This window comes from Myotis lucifugus, unplaced genomic scaffold (assembly GCF_000147115.1).
Source record: "Myotis lucifugus unplaced genomic scaffold, Myoluc2.0 scaffold_9, whole genome shotgun sequence".
Classification (NCBI taxonomy): domain Eukaryota; kingdom Metazoa; phylum Chordata; class Mammalia; order Chiroptera; family Vespertilionidae; genus Myotis; species Myotis lucifugus.
In genome coordinates this window covers 811,992-830,913 of record NW_005871057.1, presented here as the reverse complement: position 1 = coordinate 830,913, position 18,922 = coordinate 811,992, and the positions used below count along the sequence as shown (strand labels likewise).

General features: G+C 36.5%; 1 protein-coding gene across 12 annotated transcripts in view; it reads left to right on the top strand.

Moving 5' to 3' along the window:
- The window catches only part of OSBPL8 (oxysterol binding protein like 8), a 157,190-nt gene that overhangs the window by 64,636 nt on the left and 73,632 nt on the right, over positions 1 to 18,922 (top strand). For 7 of the 12 annotated variants that reach the window (XM_023749748.1, XM_023749742.1, XM_023749745.1 and 4 more), the window contains one exon: positions 6,744 to 6,780. The exons of the other annotated variants lie outside the window; for them this stretch is intronic. In XM_023749748.1, coding sequence (XP_023605516.1) covers positions 6,744 to 6,780 — 37 coding nt within the window. The remainder of the gene's footprint in view (positions 1 to 6,743; positions 6,781 to 18,922) is intronic. 12 annotated transcript variants of the gene reach the window in all.

Genomic DNA, 18,922 nt, shown 5'->3' with positions numbered 1-18,922 from the left:
CACACACACACACACACACACACACACACATCTTTTTGACCATTTTGGATGATACCTTAGTATACATTCCTAGAAGTGGGGGGTCAAAAGTGGGATCAAATGTGTGATTAGGTTATTTTAAAATAAATGCCTGGCCAGTCAGATCATATTTTCTTAGCAGTAATAAGCTCTGGTTCCCAGAAAAAATATTTCTTAAAATCTCTCCTGTAAAGCTCAGGGGTAAATGTGCACGTGTATGTTTTGCAGGCAATTGCAGGAATGTAGAAATTCAGTTATATGTTGAAAGAACAAACAGATGTCAGCTGCATTATATATCCCTCACTGAAGTTTCTTGCTGTAAGGGCCAAAAATAACACTAAGTAGAGCACTCTTGAGATGTTTTATGTAATCCTGCTTCTGAATTGTGGCTTCTGAGAGCCAGCTGCAGTAGGATTGCTTCTAGGAATACAACCTGATTAGCTTTATTGGGGTAGAGGTTCCACCTGCTTGAATCTTTATTTTTGAGGTGTACTCATATCAGTGCTTGATAAGCTTGTTATGCTTTCACTTAAGATCAAAAGATGACTTAAATCAAATCAATGTATATGTTAAGGAGATGCTGTGCTAAAGGCAATGGAATCAAGTTGATGTATAGATCTCATGGGATTATTTTGTATAACAGGGTAGCTATCTGTCCTGGATAGCTCTGGACTGAGGTTTCCCAGGACACAGGCTGTGATTGATTATGAGCTTCTACCTATTCCTTTACATTTCTTAAAGATTGCAAATTTTATGCTAATTATTCATGGCAAATACTTAAAAGTACATTAAAGTAAAATCACATTTTTTCCATAATGTTCTTTTTCTGAGATTTGTAGACTAAATTCAGTAATGACTTTCATGCTTTTAATTAAAGTATGTTGGTAATACACTAGCATATCAGCATAACTTTACTATTTTCAGCCTATACTTTCTGCCAAAAGAGAGTATTTATTTATATGTTAAAAAGATTATTGAGGTGACTGTGTGGACATTGTCTAAGGCAGTGGTTCTCAACCTTGGCTGCACATTAGAATCACCTGGGAATCTTTTTAAAATCCTGATTTCTGGGCCTCATCCTCTGGAAATTCTGTTTCTTTGTTACTAATGTTGTGGCCTCACCCCATAACAAAGACACAGAATTTCTGGAGGATGAGGCGCAGAAATCAGGATTTTAAAAAGATTCCCAGGTGATTCTAATGTGCAGCCAAGGTTGAGAACCTCTGGTCTAAGGGATAATGGTAAGTATGATAAATTACTCAAATAGAGAAAATGTGTGTGTCAAATCTTAATGGTCTTTTTCTGAACAAGCTGAAGAAACGTTCCTAGATTCTTTGGAGATTCTAGTAGTATTTTGGTTTGCTAATAAAAGTCAAGGAAAGTGGCTAGCTTTTTGTTTGTCTGTTTTTAATATCTTACAAGATGCTTGTGTAAAGTGTTTCCACATCAGTAATTTCACATTGTCTTTATTCATGTATTATACAATATGGAACTGCACAAATTAGATCCAGGTCCTAAAAGTGGTAAGAATAAGAAGTTAGTAAGTTACTTAGTAAAATTAACTTCTAATCTTTAATTATGTATAGATCTCACAAATTTCGTTCACTGGGCCTCCAGTTTATAATAATTTCTTACCAATTTACACCTTTCCCTATACAGGTCTGTTTGTCCAACTGCCTGTTTCACATTTTTATTTGGATGTCTAACAGGCATTTCAAACTTGCAAGCAACTCTGGGAGGATTTCACTTGCATCTCAATTTAATGCCTTGGTTTCCCCATCTTCCTGGGGAAGGTTTCTGAGGCCATGCTTATTTTTCATGGTGCTTCTGCTTTTATTTGGAGTATTTCAGTTCTGTTCCATTATTTGTTTTCTGGTGCCTGTTCTTTTTTTTTTTTTTTTTTTTAAATATATTTTATTGATTTTTTACAGAGAGGAAGGGAGAGAGATAGAGAATTAGAAACATAGATGAGAGAGAAACATCGATCAGCTGCCTCCTGCACATCCCCTACTGGGGATGTGCCCGCAACCCAGGTACATGCCCTTGACCGGAATCGAACCTGGGACCTCTCAGTCCGCAGGCCGACGCCCTATCCACTGAGCCAAACCGGTTTCGGCATGTTCTTTATTCTTGTGGCATTTTTTAATCTAATAGGTAATATAGCCTAACTCTCACAAACATCGTAATTTATATCTATAAAAGCCTAAAAGCCACTGTTACGACAGAAGGACTGGTTGCTATGATGCACACTGACCACCAGGGGGCAGACACTCAACTCAGGAGCTGCCCCTAGCCCGCAGGTCCCCATCACCGATGAGGCCTGCTGGTCAATCTCCCAGTCCCTCTCCCCAGCCGTGCCCCCAGGCTGGAACCGGGAACCGGGGGTGGGTGGTGGCAGATGTGGCCCCTTTCCCAGGGGGGCCAAGGGCTGGCTCCCTTCTCAGGGCTGGTGGCCAACCTCCTGGGCCCTCTCCCCCCTCCCCCCGGTTGGCAGGTTCCCATCACCCAATTGGGGCCGGGCCCCAGGCTGGGATGGGAAACTGGGGGGTGGGTGGTGGCGGACGAGTGCAGCAAGGGAAGGAAGCGGTGGGGAGGCGGAGAGGCAGGGAACCTGATTGGCCCTGATCATCAATCAGGCCTAGGGACCCCACCTGTGCACAAATTTCGTGCACTGGGCCTCCAGTTTATAATAATTTCTTACCAATTTACACCTTTCCCTATACAGGTCTGTTTGTCCAACTGCCTGTTTCACATTTTTATTTGGATGTCTAACAGGCATTTCAAACTTGACCTGTTTCAAACTGAGCTACTTACATTTCTCCCTGTAAACTAGTTGCTCTCGCTGTCTTTTGCATCTCAGATAATGGCAATTCTGTCCCTCCAAGTGCTCAGACCTCAACATTTGACATCATTTTGATTCCTCTTTTTTTTTTTTTAATCCCATAGTTGGTCTATTTGGAAATCCTGTTGGCTTTACTTTAAAAATATATTCAGATATCAGCTACTTCTCATCACTCTCACTGCTACCACTTTGGTTCAAGTCTCCTTCATCTCTTCCCTAGTTTATTGCAGTAACCTCCTAACTGATTATATACTCTTGTCCCTGGTCTATTCTCAACATAGCAGCCAGAGCATTTCTATTAAAAAATAATCAGATTATATCACTCATTTTCATAGAGCCATTCAGTGGCCCTCATTTCATTCAGAATAAAATCAAAGTTATGGCTAGGTCTTATAAAGTTCCGTACAATCTGACACCCATTTACTTCTTTGACTTTATCTCCTCCTAATACTCGCCTGCTTGCAGTGTATTTCAGCCTCTTTGGCCTTTTTACTAGTCCTCAAACACTCCAAACTTGCTTCCTTATCAATATTCTACTCTATACTTGCTCCTCCCTCTTCCTGGAATACTCTTCCTTTTTATGTCCTAAGGTAAGTTAACCTCATTTTACTCAGTCAACCCTGTAGTGGGGAAGTCTTCTTAGGACACTCTATCTAAATTTTTTTTTTTAAATCTATTTTATTGATTTTTTACAGAGAGGAAGGAAGAGGGACAGAGAGTTAGAAACATCGATGAGAGAGAAACATCGATCAGCTGCCTCCTGCACACTCCCCACTGGGTATGCGCCCGCAACCAAGGCACATGCCCTTGACCGGAATCGAACCTGGGACCCCTGAGTCACAGGCCGACGCTATATCCACTGAGCCAAACCGGCCAGGGCTCTATCTTCCCTAACATTTTATATGTCCGAATTTTCTTACATATTTTTACTTGTTTATTATGTCATTGTTCATCACCCCCATTAGAACATAACTGCCACAAAGACAGGATTTTTGTCTGTTTTGCTCACTAGTATATTTCTTGGTGTCTAAAGTAATACCTGTCTATATAGTAGGTGTTCAGTAAATATTTAGATGCATGGATGGATCTATGATTGTACTAGACTATGCTTATTTTAATTATTATTCATTTTCTTAATCTGAAAATAATATTAGATTAAATCAATAGAATTAGATTTATATGACACAAAGATGCTTTAGGATATAAAATTGAAAGCCAGCATACTTTGAAACAAATATTCAGAAACTGCTGTGTGTACTAAGGATTATTTTCTGGGAATAAGCAGGCAAGGAGTACAACTGTACAAAAGTTGAGAAAATGCTATTAATCAACAAAAATTGAGAATATAACAGAACTGTACAATGAAAGTAAATTTAAGCCCAACTCAGAAACCTTCAAATATGACCAACCTTGTGAAATTAAACACTCCCAACCATGTATAAATGTTTCGAACAGTGGTTCTCAACCTTCCTAATGCTGCGACCCTTTAATACAGTTCCTCATGTTGTGGTGACCCCCAATTTCATTGTTACAAATTGAACATAATTAAAGCATAGTGATTAATCACAAAAACAATATGTAATTATATATGTGTTTTCCGATGGTCTTAGGCGACCCCTGTGAAAGGGTCGTTTGACTCCCAAAGGGGTTGCGACCCACAGGTTGAGAATTGCTGGTTTAGAACCATTGCTTTCAGTTAGGAAGTTCCTGATAAAACTAGGGAAACTAGTAATTATTCATATTAGTACAGGAACATTTTTTTAGAAAATGTCTGTGAAACATTTGTAGTTTCCCACAGCTGTCTCTGTCAATTTCTTAACTTCTTTCCGTTTCCAATGTTATATTTATTGGTGTTAGCATATCATCCTAAAAGTAAGTGGTATAAAATGAAAAGCATTTATTATCTTACAATTTCTGTAGGTTAGGAATCCAAGAACAGCTTTGCTAGTTGTCTCTGGCTCAAAATCTCTATATAGATGCAGTCAAGCCACCGAGAAGGGGACCTGCTGCAGTCTTTTTAAAAAAAATATATTCTTACTGATTTTTAGAGAGGAAGGGAGAGGGAGAGAGAGATAGAAACATCAATGATGAGAATCATTGATCAGCTGCCTCCTGCATGCCCCTCACTGGGGATCAAGCCCGCAACCTGGGCAAGTGCCCTGACCAGGAATCTAACCGTGAACTCGTAGTTCATAGGTCAGCACTCAACTACTGAGCCATGCCGGCTGGGCCTGCTGCAGTCTTGCTTGAAGGCTTGACTGGGTGGGTTGGAAGGGCAGGTGAGAAGGGTCAAGATGGGAAATTCACTTGAAAGCTCACTCAGTGATTATTGACAGACTTGTTTCTCTGAGTCCTGGGCAACTGGCTTCCCTGGTGATAAATAAGAGACTCCAAACAAGATGGAAGTGATAATCTTTTTACAATCTAATCTTAGAAGTAACATCCCTTCCCTTTTGCCATATTCTGTTCATTAGAAGTGATTTCAGCAAGGAGATTATACACCAAGAAGTGGGGATCACTGTGCCCTTTTAGAGATTGCCTACCATAAATATCTCTTACCACATGCTTGCTAGTTGTTCTCACATGGTAATAAGGACTTTAGCATAATTAGTTCATTGTCACTGGGGTTGTGGGATTTTTTTTTTTCTTATCCTGTGAAATTGAAATCAGTTTATTAAAAAAATGCACTTAAATGGGCAACTATAGAAAAATCAATAAAGCATATGCCTTTATTTATTTTTTAAGCAAATGCCTTTAAAAGGCTTTGGAAAATAATTTCAAGCATTGTGAAATAACCATCACTTCAGGGAACTAACAGGGCCAAGATTTTTTCCTAGGAGACAACAGAAGCCCAAAACAAACAACTGCTATTAATTGTCATAACCAATTAAGACTCCCTCATTCCCCTTAAATAAGGCCAAGCAGTAATGTAATTGGTGGGAATATTTGTTTTTGTTGTTATTTTAGTTTTGTTATGTTATCATAGTTGGTATTTGAAATGAAGGAGAGCTAATGACTTTGTTCCTACTAAGGGAAACCAAAACACTTGTCCGTAGGTGGCATTTAGTGTAATGTTGTATGTTTAAATAGTAACTAAAGGTCAGCAATCTTTTTTTCTGTTTCTTTTAGTTGATTTCAAGTTATTCATTTAAGAATTGGGTCTTATAACTTCCTAAAGATTAGTAACTCTAGGTGGTATGGTTGATATTTAGTAGGCCCTAAGGAAATTTTGTCTGACTTAATAAAATTTATCATTCTAATCAATATTCCTCTTTGTGTTTTTGCCATTTGAGAAAATAATTGTATTACTTTGTTTATATCTTTGTAAAAGGTGTTTGCACAATGCTTGGAATATAATAAGCACTCAGTAAATGTTCCTTTCTTTTTATAGAAAAAATAGACTGTATTACCATATAGTATTAAGTGCTTTCTTGGCATGCAGAACTAATACTTAATAGTGCATGGGTGCTATATAATTTTAAACTATTTAAATTTAAGAATGAATACATTTTGGCTGAACCTTACATTTCTAAATAATTTTTACTACTCCTAACCCATATCTTAAATTCTAATTGAAAGTAGTTTTTGACTTGAGTAATTTTCAAAACAAAATACTTAGGTGATTTCATTTTTCTCTTTCTACCTTCATTTTCCAGAATAAAACAAATATTGGATAATGCCTAAGCCAAGATCTTTTTATGTTTGGAATAGGAAATTCCTTCTGAATTGTGATTATTAGAATTGATGTGCATGTGCTTTCTACTTATAAACTAATGCTATTTTCCTTGTCCTTTTGTTTCACTGCTGCTTCAATCCTGATGCATTGTGCTTCTTCCTTGTTTGGATTGTATTTGTTCGCTGCTCAATTACACTGCACTAAAAGCTTCTTGGTGATAGCAAAGATGTCCTTGGCCCACCAAGTAAGTAGCTAAAGTTCAAATGGCATGTTTGGAGACATGATAATATTTTGATGTGTACTTATAAAAGGCATGCGGTATTTTTGTTTTGATTATTTAAGTATTCTACTTTTCTTTCCAGACATTGAAATATAAAGTAAAGAATATAGTCATTTAGTGCTTATCTGTTGTCAATGTCCATCTGAGATTGATAGTATTTGTATATTTACATCTGGATTATCTAAGGATAGATTATTTACTTAATTATCTAGTTAATAATTTAGGACCTTTTCTCCATAGTATTCCTTTCTGCAATCATCACGAAAAATAGGTCAGGCTACTTTGAGGCTGGACATGGTCTTAAAAAATTCACTGCCATATGACAATGAGAAATACTGTTTTGTTTTGTCAGAATTTTTACATAATAGATAATTTGGTTATGAAATGTATTATTTATACTTTGGGATTTCATAAGTGAAACATGTTTCATCTTAGGAATTTAGAAGATGTCTCCCCACCCCACCCCCCCTTTTTTTTAACCTGCATTGCTAGCTTTGGGGGATACACGATGAATAAAACCTATGCTCTGCCCATAAGGATCATTATAGTCTAGCAAGGGAGTTAGACTCATCTATAACAATAAAGCATAATATGCTAATTAGACCGGATATCCTTCCAGATGAAGCCATGGCGGCCGGGGCCGAGGCAGAGGAGGTGGCTGCCGCTGCGGCAGGAGCTAAGCCTCTTGCATGAATTTTGTGCACCGGGCCTCTAGTCTATATATATAGTCTATAAAGCCTAAGCGACTGGATGACGGGCCAGTAGCTATGATGTGCACTGACCACCAGGGGCCAGATACTCCACACAGAAGCTGCCCCCTGGTGGTGAGTGCATCCCCACAGTCAACCTCCCACAGCTGGCCAACCTCCCGCAGTTCCTCTCCTTGGCCGGCTGGCCCCGATCGCTAGCCAGGCCAAGGGGACCCCCCTCCCCCCATGTACAAATTCATGCTCTGGGTCTCTAGTGAATAGATAATTTTAAAGCATTGTGACAGGGGAAACTTTTGTTTTAAAGTTTTGTATTAAAAGTCACAGAATTACTGCCCTGGCCTGATGGCTCAATTGTTTGGAGCATTGTCCTATGCACCAAACAGGTTATGAGTTTGATTCTAGGTTAGGGCACGTACATAGGTTGCGGGTTCTATCCCTGGTTGGGGTGTGTACAGGAGGCAACTGATTGGTGTTCCTTTCTCTCTCTCTCTCTCTCTCTCTCTCTCTCTCTCTTTCTCTTTCTCTCTCAAAAATCAATAAAACATATCCTCGGGTGAGGATTTAAAAAAAAACTTAGAATTACTGAGATGAAAGGAACTTCAGATGTCATCTAAAAAGATGAAGATCCTGAAGCTAAGAACTGAAATGTCCAAGAAATTAGAATTGATTACTTGCCTAGTGTGTCTTCTACTGGTTTTCAATAATTAAAATATCACTGCATTGTGAATCGGACAAAGATTTTTAACTTTATTAAAAGCAATGTGGAAATTATATTGATTTAGGAAGTTTTAGTATTTTTTATGAAATATATATCTGACTGTTGAAAGTTCGCTCATTCCTTTGGGGTTCATTTTGTTGTTCCATTGGCAAAAGGAAGGGACTAAGCAAAATAATGGCAAGATTTCTTCTAGTTCTAAAATTATTTGATCTAAAACAATTGCTATTTGTCTCTAATGTATTATGTGGGGAGCCAGCACGGCCATGGCATACTTAGCCCCAGGGCGCCTTATGTGCCATGTCAGCTCAGCCTGGTTCAGTGACCCTGAGGGGGGAGGGGGGGTGAAAGGATTGAGAAAAGACAGACAAGAGAATGAAAGCTGGGTGTTGGTGGGACGCTGCTCCCTGATGAGGAGACAGCGCCAGCGCCCACAAGCCGTGTCTTTATTTTATAGCAGATGCCACGAGGCAAAGTAGGGGTGTGATCAAGTTGTTTACAGCATTCTCGTAAGTTTCAACCTCACTTAACTACATGCACCCGAACTCTATCACACAGGCACGTGGGGCCACGTGTTTGGACCATAGGTTCAAGCTTACAACCACAGCCGTTGGCTATGATTGTGCTGGGAGGGCCCTGCCCTCCAGCTGGGACTTGCACGTGGCAATGAGAGGACCCTGTCCTTTCATTAATCCAAGGTTTGAACCTAGCCAAGACACTGTACCCGCGCCCCATGTATTCCCCTTTACTTTTGTTTTTAAACACGCCCATTTACATTATCCAAAAAACTCTAAACAAATTATTCAGCATAATCAAAACAGACTTCTGGTTATTAACAAAACTATAAACAGCAATGTTAACAAGAGAACAAAACTCTGGCTAATAACAAAGCAATACCAATGCAAAATCAAACTACAAACATGTTAACATTTTCAGGACATTCCACCCAGAGTCCTTAGATTTAGCTCCGCAAGATTTTACAGAAAACTGACAGTTCACCAATGCTAGCATAGCTTCCACTTGTTTTTCTAACATCTGCTTGGCCTCAGTCGCTATCTTCTTCAGCTGACTCCATGCTGATACCTCGGCCACTTGCATAGTAAAATGCTGCCAATGCAAAACTAGTCCCCTTGATCAGGCTGTTTGGACGGTTGACCTCGGCACTGAGTCTGCACCAGTCCCAGTCAAATCAGCCCCGTCCACGCCGGTGGAAATCTGGTCCCTTCTCAGCTTCTTTCTTTAGCCGCTGCTGCATGGGAACGAGCAACCCTTGGTCCCGCAGAGCTGGAGACTTCCAACTCTGAGTCTGGCATCTCACACAGACCCAAAGTCCCAGGGAGCTATCAGGTCGCACAAGCAAAGATAACCAAAGCCCAAAAACAATGCAACTGCTGCAAGAGCTTACAATCTAGGTCTAAAATAAAAATTACTTCCTTAAACATCAACCACAGCCATCTTTACTTTACAGTGGCTTAAACAAAAACTAGGAGATTTTTACCTTATTTTATATCTTCCTGTTTACTTATTTTCCTACTGCTTGCTTCTTACTGCTTATTTTCTATTTCTACTGCTTATTTCTCTTACCGCTTATTTCCTACCACTTATTTTCTAACGTCTACCGCTTACTTTCTATTGCTTATTTCTCTATTTCTACCGCTTATTTCTACTTATTTCTTATTTCTACAGCTTATTTTCACCGCTTATTTTCTACAGCTTATTTCCTACTGCTTAGGTCTCTATTTCTACCACTTATTTCTACCTATTTCTCTATTTCTACAGCTTATTTCTATCTTACTTATCTTTAGCTTAACAAAACCTAAGCGATTTCTTATTTTCTACTGCTTATTTCTACCGCTTATTTATTTATTTATTTTTATTTTTAGGGATCCACTTCTTTTCATGCTTTTCTGCCTCACCCCTTGTCTATTTTTTACTTATTCTCTCCTTAAGAAATTTAAAAATGCTTACTTTAAAAATGCTTCGATTAAGCATTATTCCCATGTTTTACACCAAGCTAATTTTACCACACTTCAGCTCCCTACCTTATTTTTGTTTTTTGGCCTTCTTACTTTTGCTTTTTAAGCTTAACTTCTTACTTTCTTTTTTTTTTTTTTTAGATTTTTAAAATATATTTTATTGATTTTATTGATTTTTTACAGAGAGGAAGGGAGAGAGATAGAGAGTTAGAAACATCGATGAGAGAGAAACATCGATCAGCTGCCTCCTGCACATCTCCTACTGGGGATGTGCCCGCAACCCAGGTACATGCCCTTGACCGGAATCGAACCTGGGACCTTTCAGTCTGCAGGCTGACGCTCTATCCACTGAGCCAAACCGGTTTCGGCAACTTCTTATTTTCTTACTTTTGTTTTTTAAGCTTACTCTCTGTGCCTTGGAGCCTCCTTTCACCTGACCACTTTTTTAAATTACCCCGAACTCAGTCCCTGGTCGGGCGCCATATGTGGGGAGCCGGCACGGCCATGGCATACTCAGCCCCAGGGCGCCTTATGTGCCATGCCAGCTCAGCCTGGTTCAGTGACCCTGAGTGGGGGGGTGAAAGGATTGAGAAAAGACAGACAAGAGAATGAAAGCTGGGTGTTGGTGGGACGCTGCTCCCTGATGAGGAGACAGCGCCAGCGCCCACAAGCCGTGTCTTTATTTTATAGCAGTTGCCACGAGGCAAAGTAGGGGTGTGATCAAGTTGTTTACAGCATTCTCGTAAGTTTCAACCTCACTTAACTACATGCACCCGAACTCTATCACACAGGCACGTGGGGCCACGTGTTTGGACCGTAGGTTCAAGCTTACAACCACAGCCGTTGGCTATGATTGTGCTGGGAGGGCCCTGCCCTCCAGCTGGGACTTGCACATGGCAATGAGAGGCCCTGTTCTTTCATTAGTCCGAGGCTTGAACCTGGCCAAGACACTGTACCCGCGCCCCATAGTATTATTTTTTCTAAAAAGAGAGATGATTTAAGGTAATATGCTAAAATTCCTTTTTTAACTGCAATAATTTATAGTATTTTAAATATATTATTTATTATACAACCAGCATTATTAGAATAGTAGAAATTTTGAAAGTAAAGTACACAAATACCAAAACATTTTTGTTTTCTTATTCAGCTTTGTGATACATGACAGATATTTTCTTTCTTGTGTGTGTGTGTGTGTGTGTGTGTGTGTGTTTTGTTGTTGTTGACAGTATTACAGATGTCTCCCATTCTCCCTTTTTGCCTTCCTCCACCCAACCGCTCCCCACCCCAGGCCTTCCCCATACTATTGGCTGTGTCCATAACTTATGCATATGTGCATATATGTTCTTTGGTTAATCTCTTCCTGTCCCCTTAGATCTATTATTCTGTCCCATGCATCCATACCTCTGGACCTGTTTTGTTCATTAGTTTATTTTGTTCATTATATTCCACATGTGAGACAATTTGTCTTTGTCTAACTGCCTTATTTCGCTTAGCATAATACTCTCCCTGTCCCTCCATGCAATCTTAAAGGGTAAGAGCTCCTTTTTCACAGCTGTATGGTATTCCATGGTGTAACCGTGCCACAATTTTTTTATTCACTCATCTGCTGATGGGCACTTGGGCACTTAACTGTTGTAAATAAACGCTGCTATGAACACAGGGATACATACATTCTTTCTAATTGGTGTTTTGGGATTCTTTAGGGATATATACCTAGAAGTGGGATTACTGGGTAAAATGGCAGATCCATTTTGAATTTTTTTAGGAAACTCCATACCGTTTTCCATAATGGCTGCACCAGTCTGCATTCCCACCAGCAGTCTACTATAGGGTTCTCTTTTCTCCACATCCTCACCAGCACTTGCTATTCATTGATTTATTGATAGTAGCCATTCTGGCAGGTGTGAGGTGATAAATCATTGTATTTTTAATTTGCATCTCTTTGATGATGAGCGAATTTGAACATTTCATGTTTATTGGCCATCGGTATGTTCTCTTTGGAGAAGTGTCTGTTCAGGTCCTTTGCCGATTTTTTAGATTGGATTGTTTGTCTTCCTGGTGTTGAGTTGTATGAGCTCTTTGTATATTTTGGAAATTAATCCCTTATCTGATGTATCATTGGCACATATGTTTTACAAAAGTATGTTCCCTTTTCATTTTGTTAATGGTTTCTTTTGCTGTGCAGATGCTTTTTATTTTTATGTAGTCCCATTTGTATATATTTTCCTTTGTTTCCCTTGCCTTTGGCAATGTATCGGTGAAAATATTGCTAGGTGAGATGTCTGAGATTTTACTGCCTATGTTTTCTTCTAGGATTTTTACGGTTTCCCATCTTACATTTAAGTCTTTTATCTCTTTTGAGTTTATTTTTGTAATTGGTATAAGTTGGTGGTCTAGTTTCATTTTTTTTTTTTTTTGCATGTACCTGTCCAACTTTCCTAACACTATTTATAGAAGAAACTATCTTTACCTGGCAGATATTTTCAGTGGATTTTCCAGTTACTCTAATTACCTTATACATTCAGATGTTGGCTCAGATGAACTGATTGACATAGCTGAACTTTATAAATATAATTTAATTTTTAATATCAATTGAAATGATTCTAATTTGGGGACTGGGTTTTATAAGTGGAGGTCTTTAATGTACTTGGAATATAAGAAATTTATTGTATATTTTATGCCTATAGAAATAAAAATATACAGCATATATTAGGGATGCATTTATATTGTGCTCTATCAACTGTTAAAAGGGGACTGTATAATTATTTCATGGAGACCATATGTTTTTTAAAGTGGAAAGTAATTTCATATAGTACTTCATTAGGATCTGTACTATTGAATGAAAAAGCTATAATTTTATATCTACCAACATATTTAATATATTTAAGTATTTGGGAAAAGGTATACCATCTGTAAGGGGAGATTTAGAATTTATGTAGAGATCATTTATGACTTTAAAATATTTACTTAACTTCAGCTTATCTTAGCTTTCACTTAGATTAAGGGCAAACACCAGACTTTGAAGCTTATATAATTCTTCAGATTTTATATTGATGAGTTGAATTCAGAAAGTAAAGAATGATAGTTACAGAGTCATATTCTCCTTAGAAGTTGCAGTTGGTATGTTAATATGTTACTGCTAATTATTCCATTGTGATTAATTTTACTGTAGTTAAGATAGTAAAACAATATGAATAGCAAAGTAGGTTATTTTACTTCCACTACAAAATAAAACCATGAGAGGGCACTGTAATGCTATCATTAGTAGGTGAAGTAATTGATTGTAATGTTAGACACTACACTGAAATCATGCAGTCATTCATTCGTCAAATATTTATTCAGTCATTTAGCATGGATTTATTGTCACTTTTATGCCAAGGGATATAAATAAAAACAAAGTCACTACCCTTTTTAAGCTTATACTTAACTAGTCTACAATTGTGCAAATGATATAAGCTATCAAGATGACTTTTATAATGTGAAAATTCCTTTTTGTGTGTATAATGTTAATGTTTGTGAATGGGGTAAGAGAAAAAATAGGAAAATGCACTTTCTGTACATTGCTATTTCTACAACCTTCCCACTTCAAGGTTATCAAAATCATAAGCAGTAATACCTCAATCAGTAAGAAGTTAGGGGTGAATGGAACTAAATATTCACTTCTTCGACTATTGCCTTTTTATATGATAAAGTTATTCAAGACATAGATACCTATGTCTTACTGATGAACACTAAAGCATACTTTAATTCTATTAGTTGTTCTTCTCATAATGTATTTTAAATTAGCCTTAATGTACTGCCTGATACTACAAAAAATATAGCATATGTAAATTATAAAGCATGATTATACAGTTAACACCTTTCATACCGCATAGAAATCACTAAGACATATGCCAGGAACCGCACGTTTTCAGGCAAACTGCACATTATTTAAATCATCATAATGCACTTTAGGTGTTGTTTTTCTGTAATTATAACATTTTTATTTACAAAAACAATTAAACAATTAAAGTTCCTAGTACTTTTTTAACATATGGTACTGCGTAAAACATTTTCCTCTATGAAGAGGGACCAAACAAAATTTACATAAGTATCTAGATTCACTCCTTTTTCCATGGGCATGAAAAACGAGAACACTCGTGAGCGGTCATTAACAGATGGCGTGCGAAACACGAGAAAACTCCTGAGCAGTACGAAAGGTGTTAAGACACTTGAATTTACCACTTAAGAACATGAATCTTAAAAATATTTCATGTCCATTTGTGTGCTTCTTCTCTTTTCTTTTCCTGTGCCAGAGGTGATGACTATTTTGTATTTTATCATTCTTTACTTTTTTAAAATAGACTTTTATGTTATTTTTAATTATGTATTTATCACTAAGGTTTACTTGGTTTTTAATTTTATGAGAATGGTAGCATGATAACATGTCATCTTTTAGGACTTGTTTTTTAACATTTTATTTCCAAGATTCAGCCATGCTATTGGGTATAGCTAAGATCACTCCTTTTTCAGTTCTACATACTATTTCATTATAGGCATATACCATAATATATAAATCCATTTTATTTTCAGTTGATGAGTATTTAAGTTGTTTTGATTTTTGCTACTATGAACAATGTTGCTGTCAACATTCTTATTTTTGTCTTTTGCTACACATGTTTAAGAGTATTTCTAGTTATAAAGCTAAGAGTGGAATTGTTGGACTCATAGGGTATGCTGAAATCACTTTATTAAGACAGATCTAAGCAGTTTTCCAAAGTGCTTATTTTGGTTTATACCCCACCATCAGTGCTTAAAATGTCTGATTTATCTCACCCGTATCTATTTGTTATTATCAGACTGATTAATTTTTGTCAGTTTTACTGAGTGTAAAATATTAATTTCATTGTGATCTTGATTTGTGTTTTTCTGATTACTAAAGAAGGTGAGCATCTTTTTTATATATTTATTGACCATTTGCATTTTTTCTTCCATGAAATCACCATTCGAGTTTCCCTCCCATTTTTCTTTTTTTGTATTAAAATATTTTTATTGAGGCATAATTGACATACAACATTATATTGGTTTCAGGTATACTGCATAATGATTCAGTATTCGTATATATTTCAAAATGATCATAATAAGTTTAGTTAACATCTATCACCATACATATAGATTTTTTTCTTGTGATGAGAATTTTTAAGATTTGCTCTCTTAGCACCTTTCAAATATGCTATGCAGTATTGTTAATTATAGTCTCCAGGCTGTATTTTACAACCACTTGACTTTTTTATCTTATAATTAGAAGTTTGAACCTTTGACCCCCTTCACCCATTTTGCAACCCCTCTCAACCTCTTCACCTCTGGCAACCACCAGTCTCTTCTCTGTATCTATAAGCTAAGTTTTTTTGTTGTTTGTCCTTTTTGATTCTACATACCTTATTTGTCTTTCTCTGTATGACTTATTTCACTTAGCATAATGCTCTCAAGGTCCATCCATGTTGTCCCAAATATAAAGATTTCATTCTTTTTAATGCTGAGTAATATTCCATTGTTTATAGGAACCACATTTTCTTTATCCATTTACCCATTGATAGACACTTCCCTTGGCTATTGTAAATAATGCTGCAGTGAAAATGGGGGAGCATATTTCTTTTCAACTTAGTGTTCTCATTTTCTTAGGTAAATACACAGAAATGGAATTGCTGGGACATATGTTAGTTCTATTTTTAATTTTTTTAGGAACCTCCATACTGTTTTCCATAGTGGCTGTACCAATTTATATTCCCACCATCAGTGCAAAGGATTTTCTTTTCTCCACATCCTTGCCAACACTTTTTATTTCTTGATTTTAAAAATAATAGTCATTCTAAGAGGTGTAGGATGATGTCTTATGTAGTTACGACTTGCATTTATGTGATGATTAATGAAGTTGAGCACTTTTTCATGTGCCTGTTGAACATCTGTGTATTTTTTGGAAAAAATGTGTATTTAGATACTCTGTCCATTTTTATTAGGATTTATTTCTTTTTTGCTATTGAGCTGTATTAGTTCTTTATATATTTTGGATATATAGCCACTTATCAGATATTTGATTTGCAAATATTTTCTCACATTTAGTTGTTATCTTCTCATTTTGTTGATGGTTCCTTTGCTGTGTGGAAGCTTTTTAGTTTGATGTAGTCCCATTTATTTATTTTTGCTATTGTCAGATCCAAAAATCATCACCAAGTAAAGGAGCTTATTGTGTATGTTTTCTTCTAGGAGTGTTATGGTTTCAGTCTTCCATTCAAGTCTTTAATTCATTTTGAATTAATTTTTGTGTAAGGTGTCAGCAGTCTAGTTTCATTTTTTGTATGTGACTATACACTTTTCCCAGGACTACTTATTGAAGAAGCTGTCCTTTACCTCATTGTATATTCTTGGCTTCTTTGTCATAAATTAGTTGCCCATGTAGGTATGGGTTTATTTCTGGGCTCTCTATCCTGTTCCACTGATTGTATGACTTTTTTTATAGCTAATACCATATTGTTTAGATTACTGTAGCTTTGTAATATAGTTTGAAATCTGGGAGCTTAATACCTCAGTCTTGTTCTTTCTTGAGATTGCTTTGGCTCTGCAGGGTCTTCTGTGGTTCCATACAAATTTTAGGATTATTTGTTCTATTTATGTGAAAAATGCCATTAGAATTTTCATAGGTATTGCATTGAATCTGTAGATTGCTTTGGGTAGTATGGACATTTTAACAGTGTTAATTCTTCTATTCCATCAGCATGGAATATCTTTCAATATATTTATATCTTCTTCAACTTCTTTCATCAGTGTCTTAACAGTTTTCAGTGTACAGTAGTTCCTCCTTATCTACTGAGGATAAATTCTAAGATTGCCGATGGATGACTGAATCCGCAGATAGTACCAAACCCATATGTATTATGCTTTTTTCTATACATACATACATACAACCTATGATAAAATGTAACTTATAAATAAGCCACAGTAAGATATTAACAACAATACCTAATAATAAAATAAAACACATAACAATATGTTCTAATGAAAGTTATGTGAATGTGGTCTCTTAAAATATCTTATTATATTGTACAGACAACATGAATATGCTGGAAAAAGGCATGATTCACATCCCAGATGGGATTGAGTGGGATGGCATGTGATTTCATCATGCTACTCAGAATGTTTATTTCTGGAGTTCTCCAATTAATATTTTCAGACTGCAGTTGACCGCGGGTAATAAACTGTGGAAAGCAAAACTATGGATAAGGGGAGACTACTGTACAGGTCTTTCACTTCCTTGGTTAAATTTACTTCTTGGTATTTTATACTTTTTGATGCATATTCCCCCATTTTTATATTGCAATGTTGGTCTTTTTCAAATTTATTTATGAGTAGTGGTTGTTTTTTTTTTAAAAAAGAAAACATTCTGGATACTAATTATATGTGTTACAGATTTTCGTTAATTATATATTGCAGATATTTTCTACTGTTTTTTGTTTTTAATTTCTTTTTGTTTTCTTTTGATTAAATTAAGTCTTACCTTTTTTTTTGTTTAGTGTGGTGGAAATTATCAATTCTTTTATGGTTAATGCTTTGTGTTTATTTTTTTTTTTTAAGGAATCATTCTTTAGCCCATGTTTATAAATATACTCTCTTATATTTTCTTATAAAAGTTTTCAAGTTTTGCTTTTTACATGTATATCTTTAATTTTCATAAAATTATTCTTTATGTGTGGTTTGAGGGTAGGGACCTATTTTTCCAATTTGGATAACCAATTTTCCCAGTATCAGTAATTAAATAGTCTTTTCTTTCCCTACCTTTATTGTATATCTGGACTCCACAACCATGGGTTTGTTTCTGTGAGCTCTCTGTTAGATTCCTTAGGTCAATTTGTCTTTCTACATCAGCAACATACATTTTTAATCAATAATAATTTTTAGGAGTTAAATGGATCTTGGATTCAGTAATTGAAGGAGACATCATATACTTTTTCATAATGAAGTTTCATAAAACTATAAAAGTTGTTAATTGATTCATTCAACAAAATTTTGTTGAACACCTTCAGTATGCCAGGACCATACCAGGACTCGGGAATTATGGGAAAATAAGACAAAATTTCTTTCTGTTATGGAACTTATAGATTAATGAAAGCATGTAATAAAAGCATAATAAAAATCATGTAAAGTGTTAGAGTATAACTGGTGGAATGGGCACTAGTGGGAAAAAATAAAATAATTGATACATTATACTATATTAAAATGGGAACTTATTTATCAAAAGGCACCATGAAGGGCTTTTCTGAGGAGATGACGTTTGAACACAAATGATGAGAGGGGTTAATAGTGAGAAGATGTGGGGTAGGAGTATTTCGGGTAGAGAGAACAAGAAGTATAAAAACCCAGAGATTGGGGCAAGATGGTGTGTTTTGAGGAATACCAAGAAGACCATTATGACTGGGAGCCAAGGAGTAAAGAGGAGAATGGTAGAGAATTAGGTTGGGAAGATAATGGGCGCCAGACACTCTTGAATCTTTAGGCCATGGAATTTATTATAGGTGTAATGAGCCATTGAGAAGACTTCTGCATGATGCAGATCTGATTTATGGTTTACAAAGATTGCTTGGGCTTCCATGTAGAGAATGAACTCTGCACAAGCAGGAATAAGCCCTAAGTCTGGTCTCTAGGTAGAAATCTGATGCTGTGATCCAGTGGAA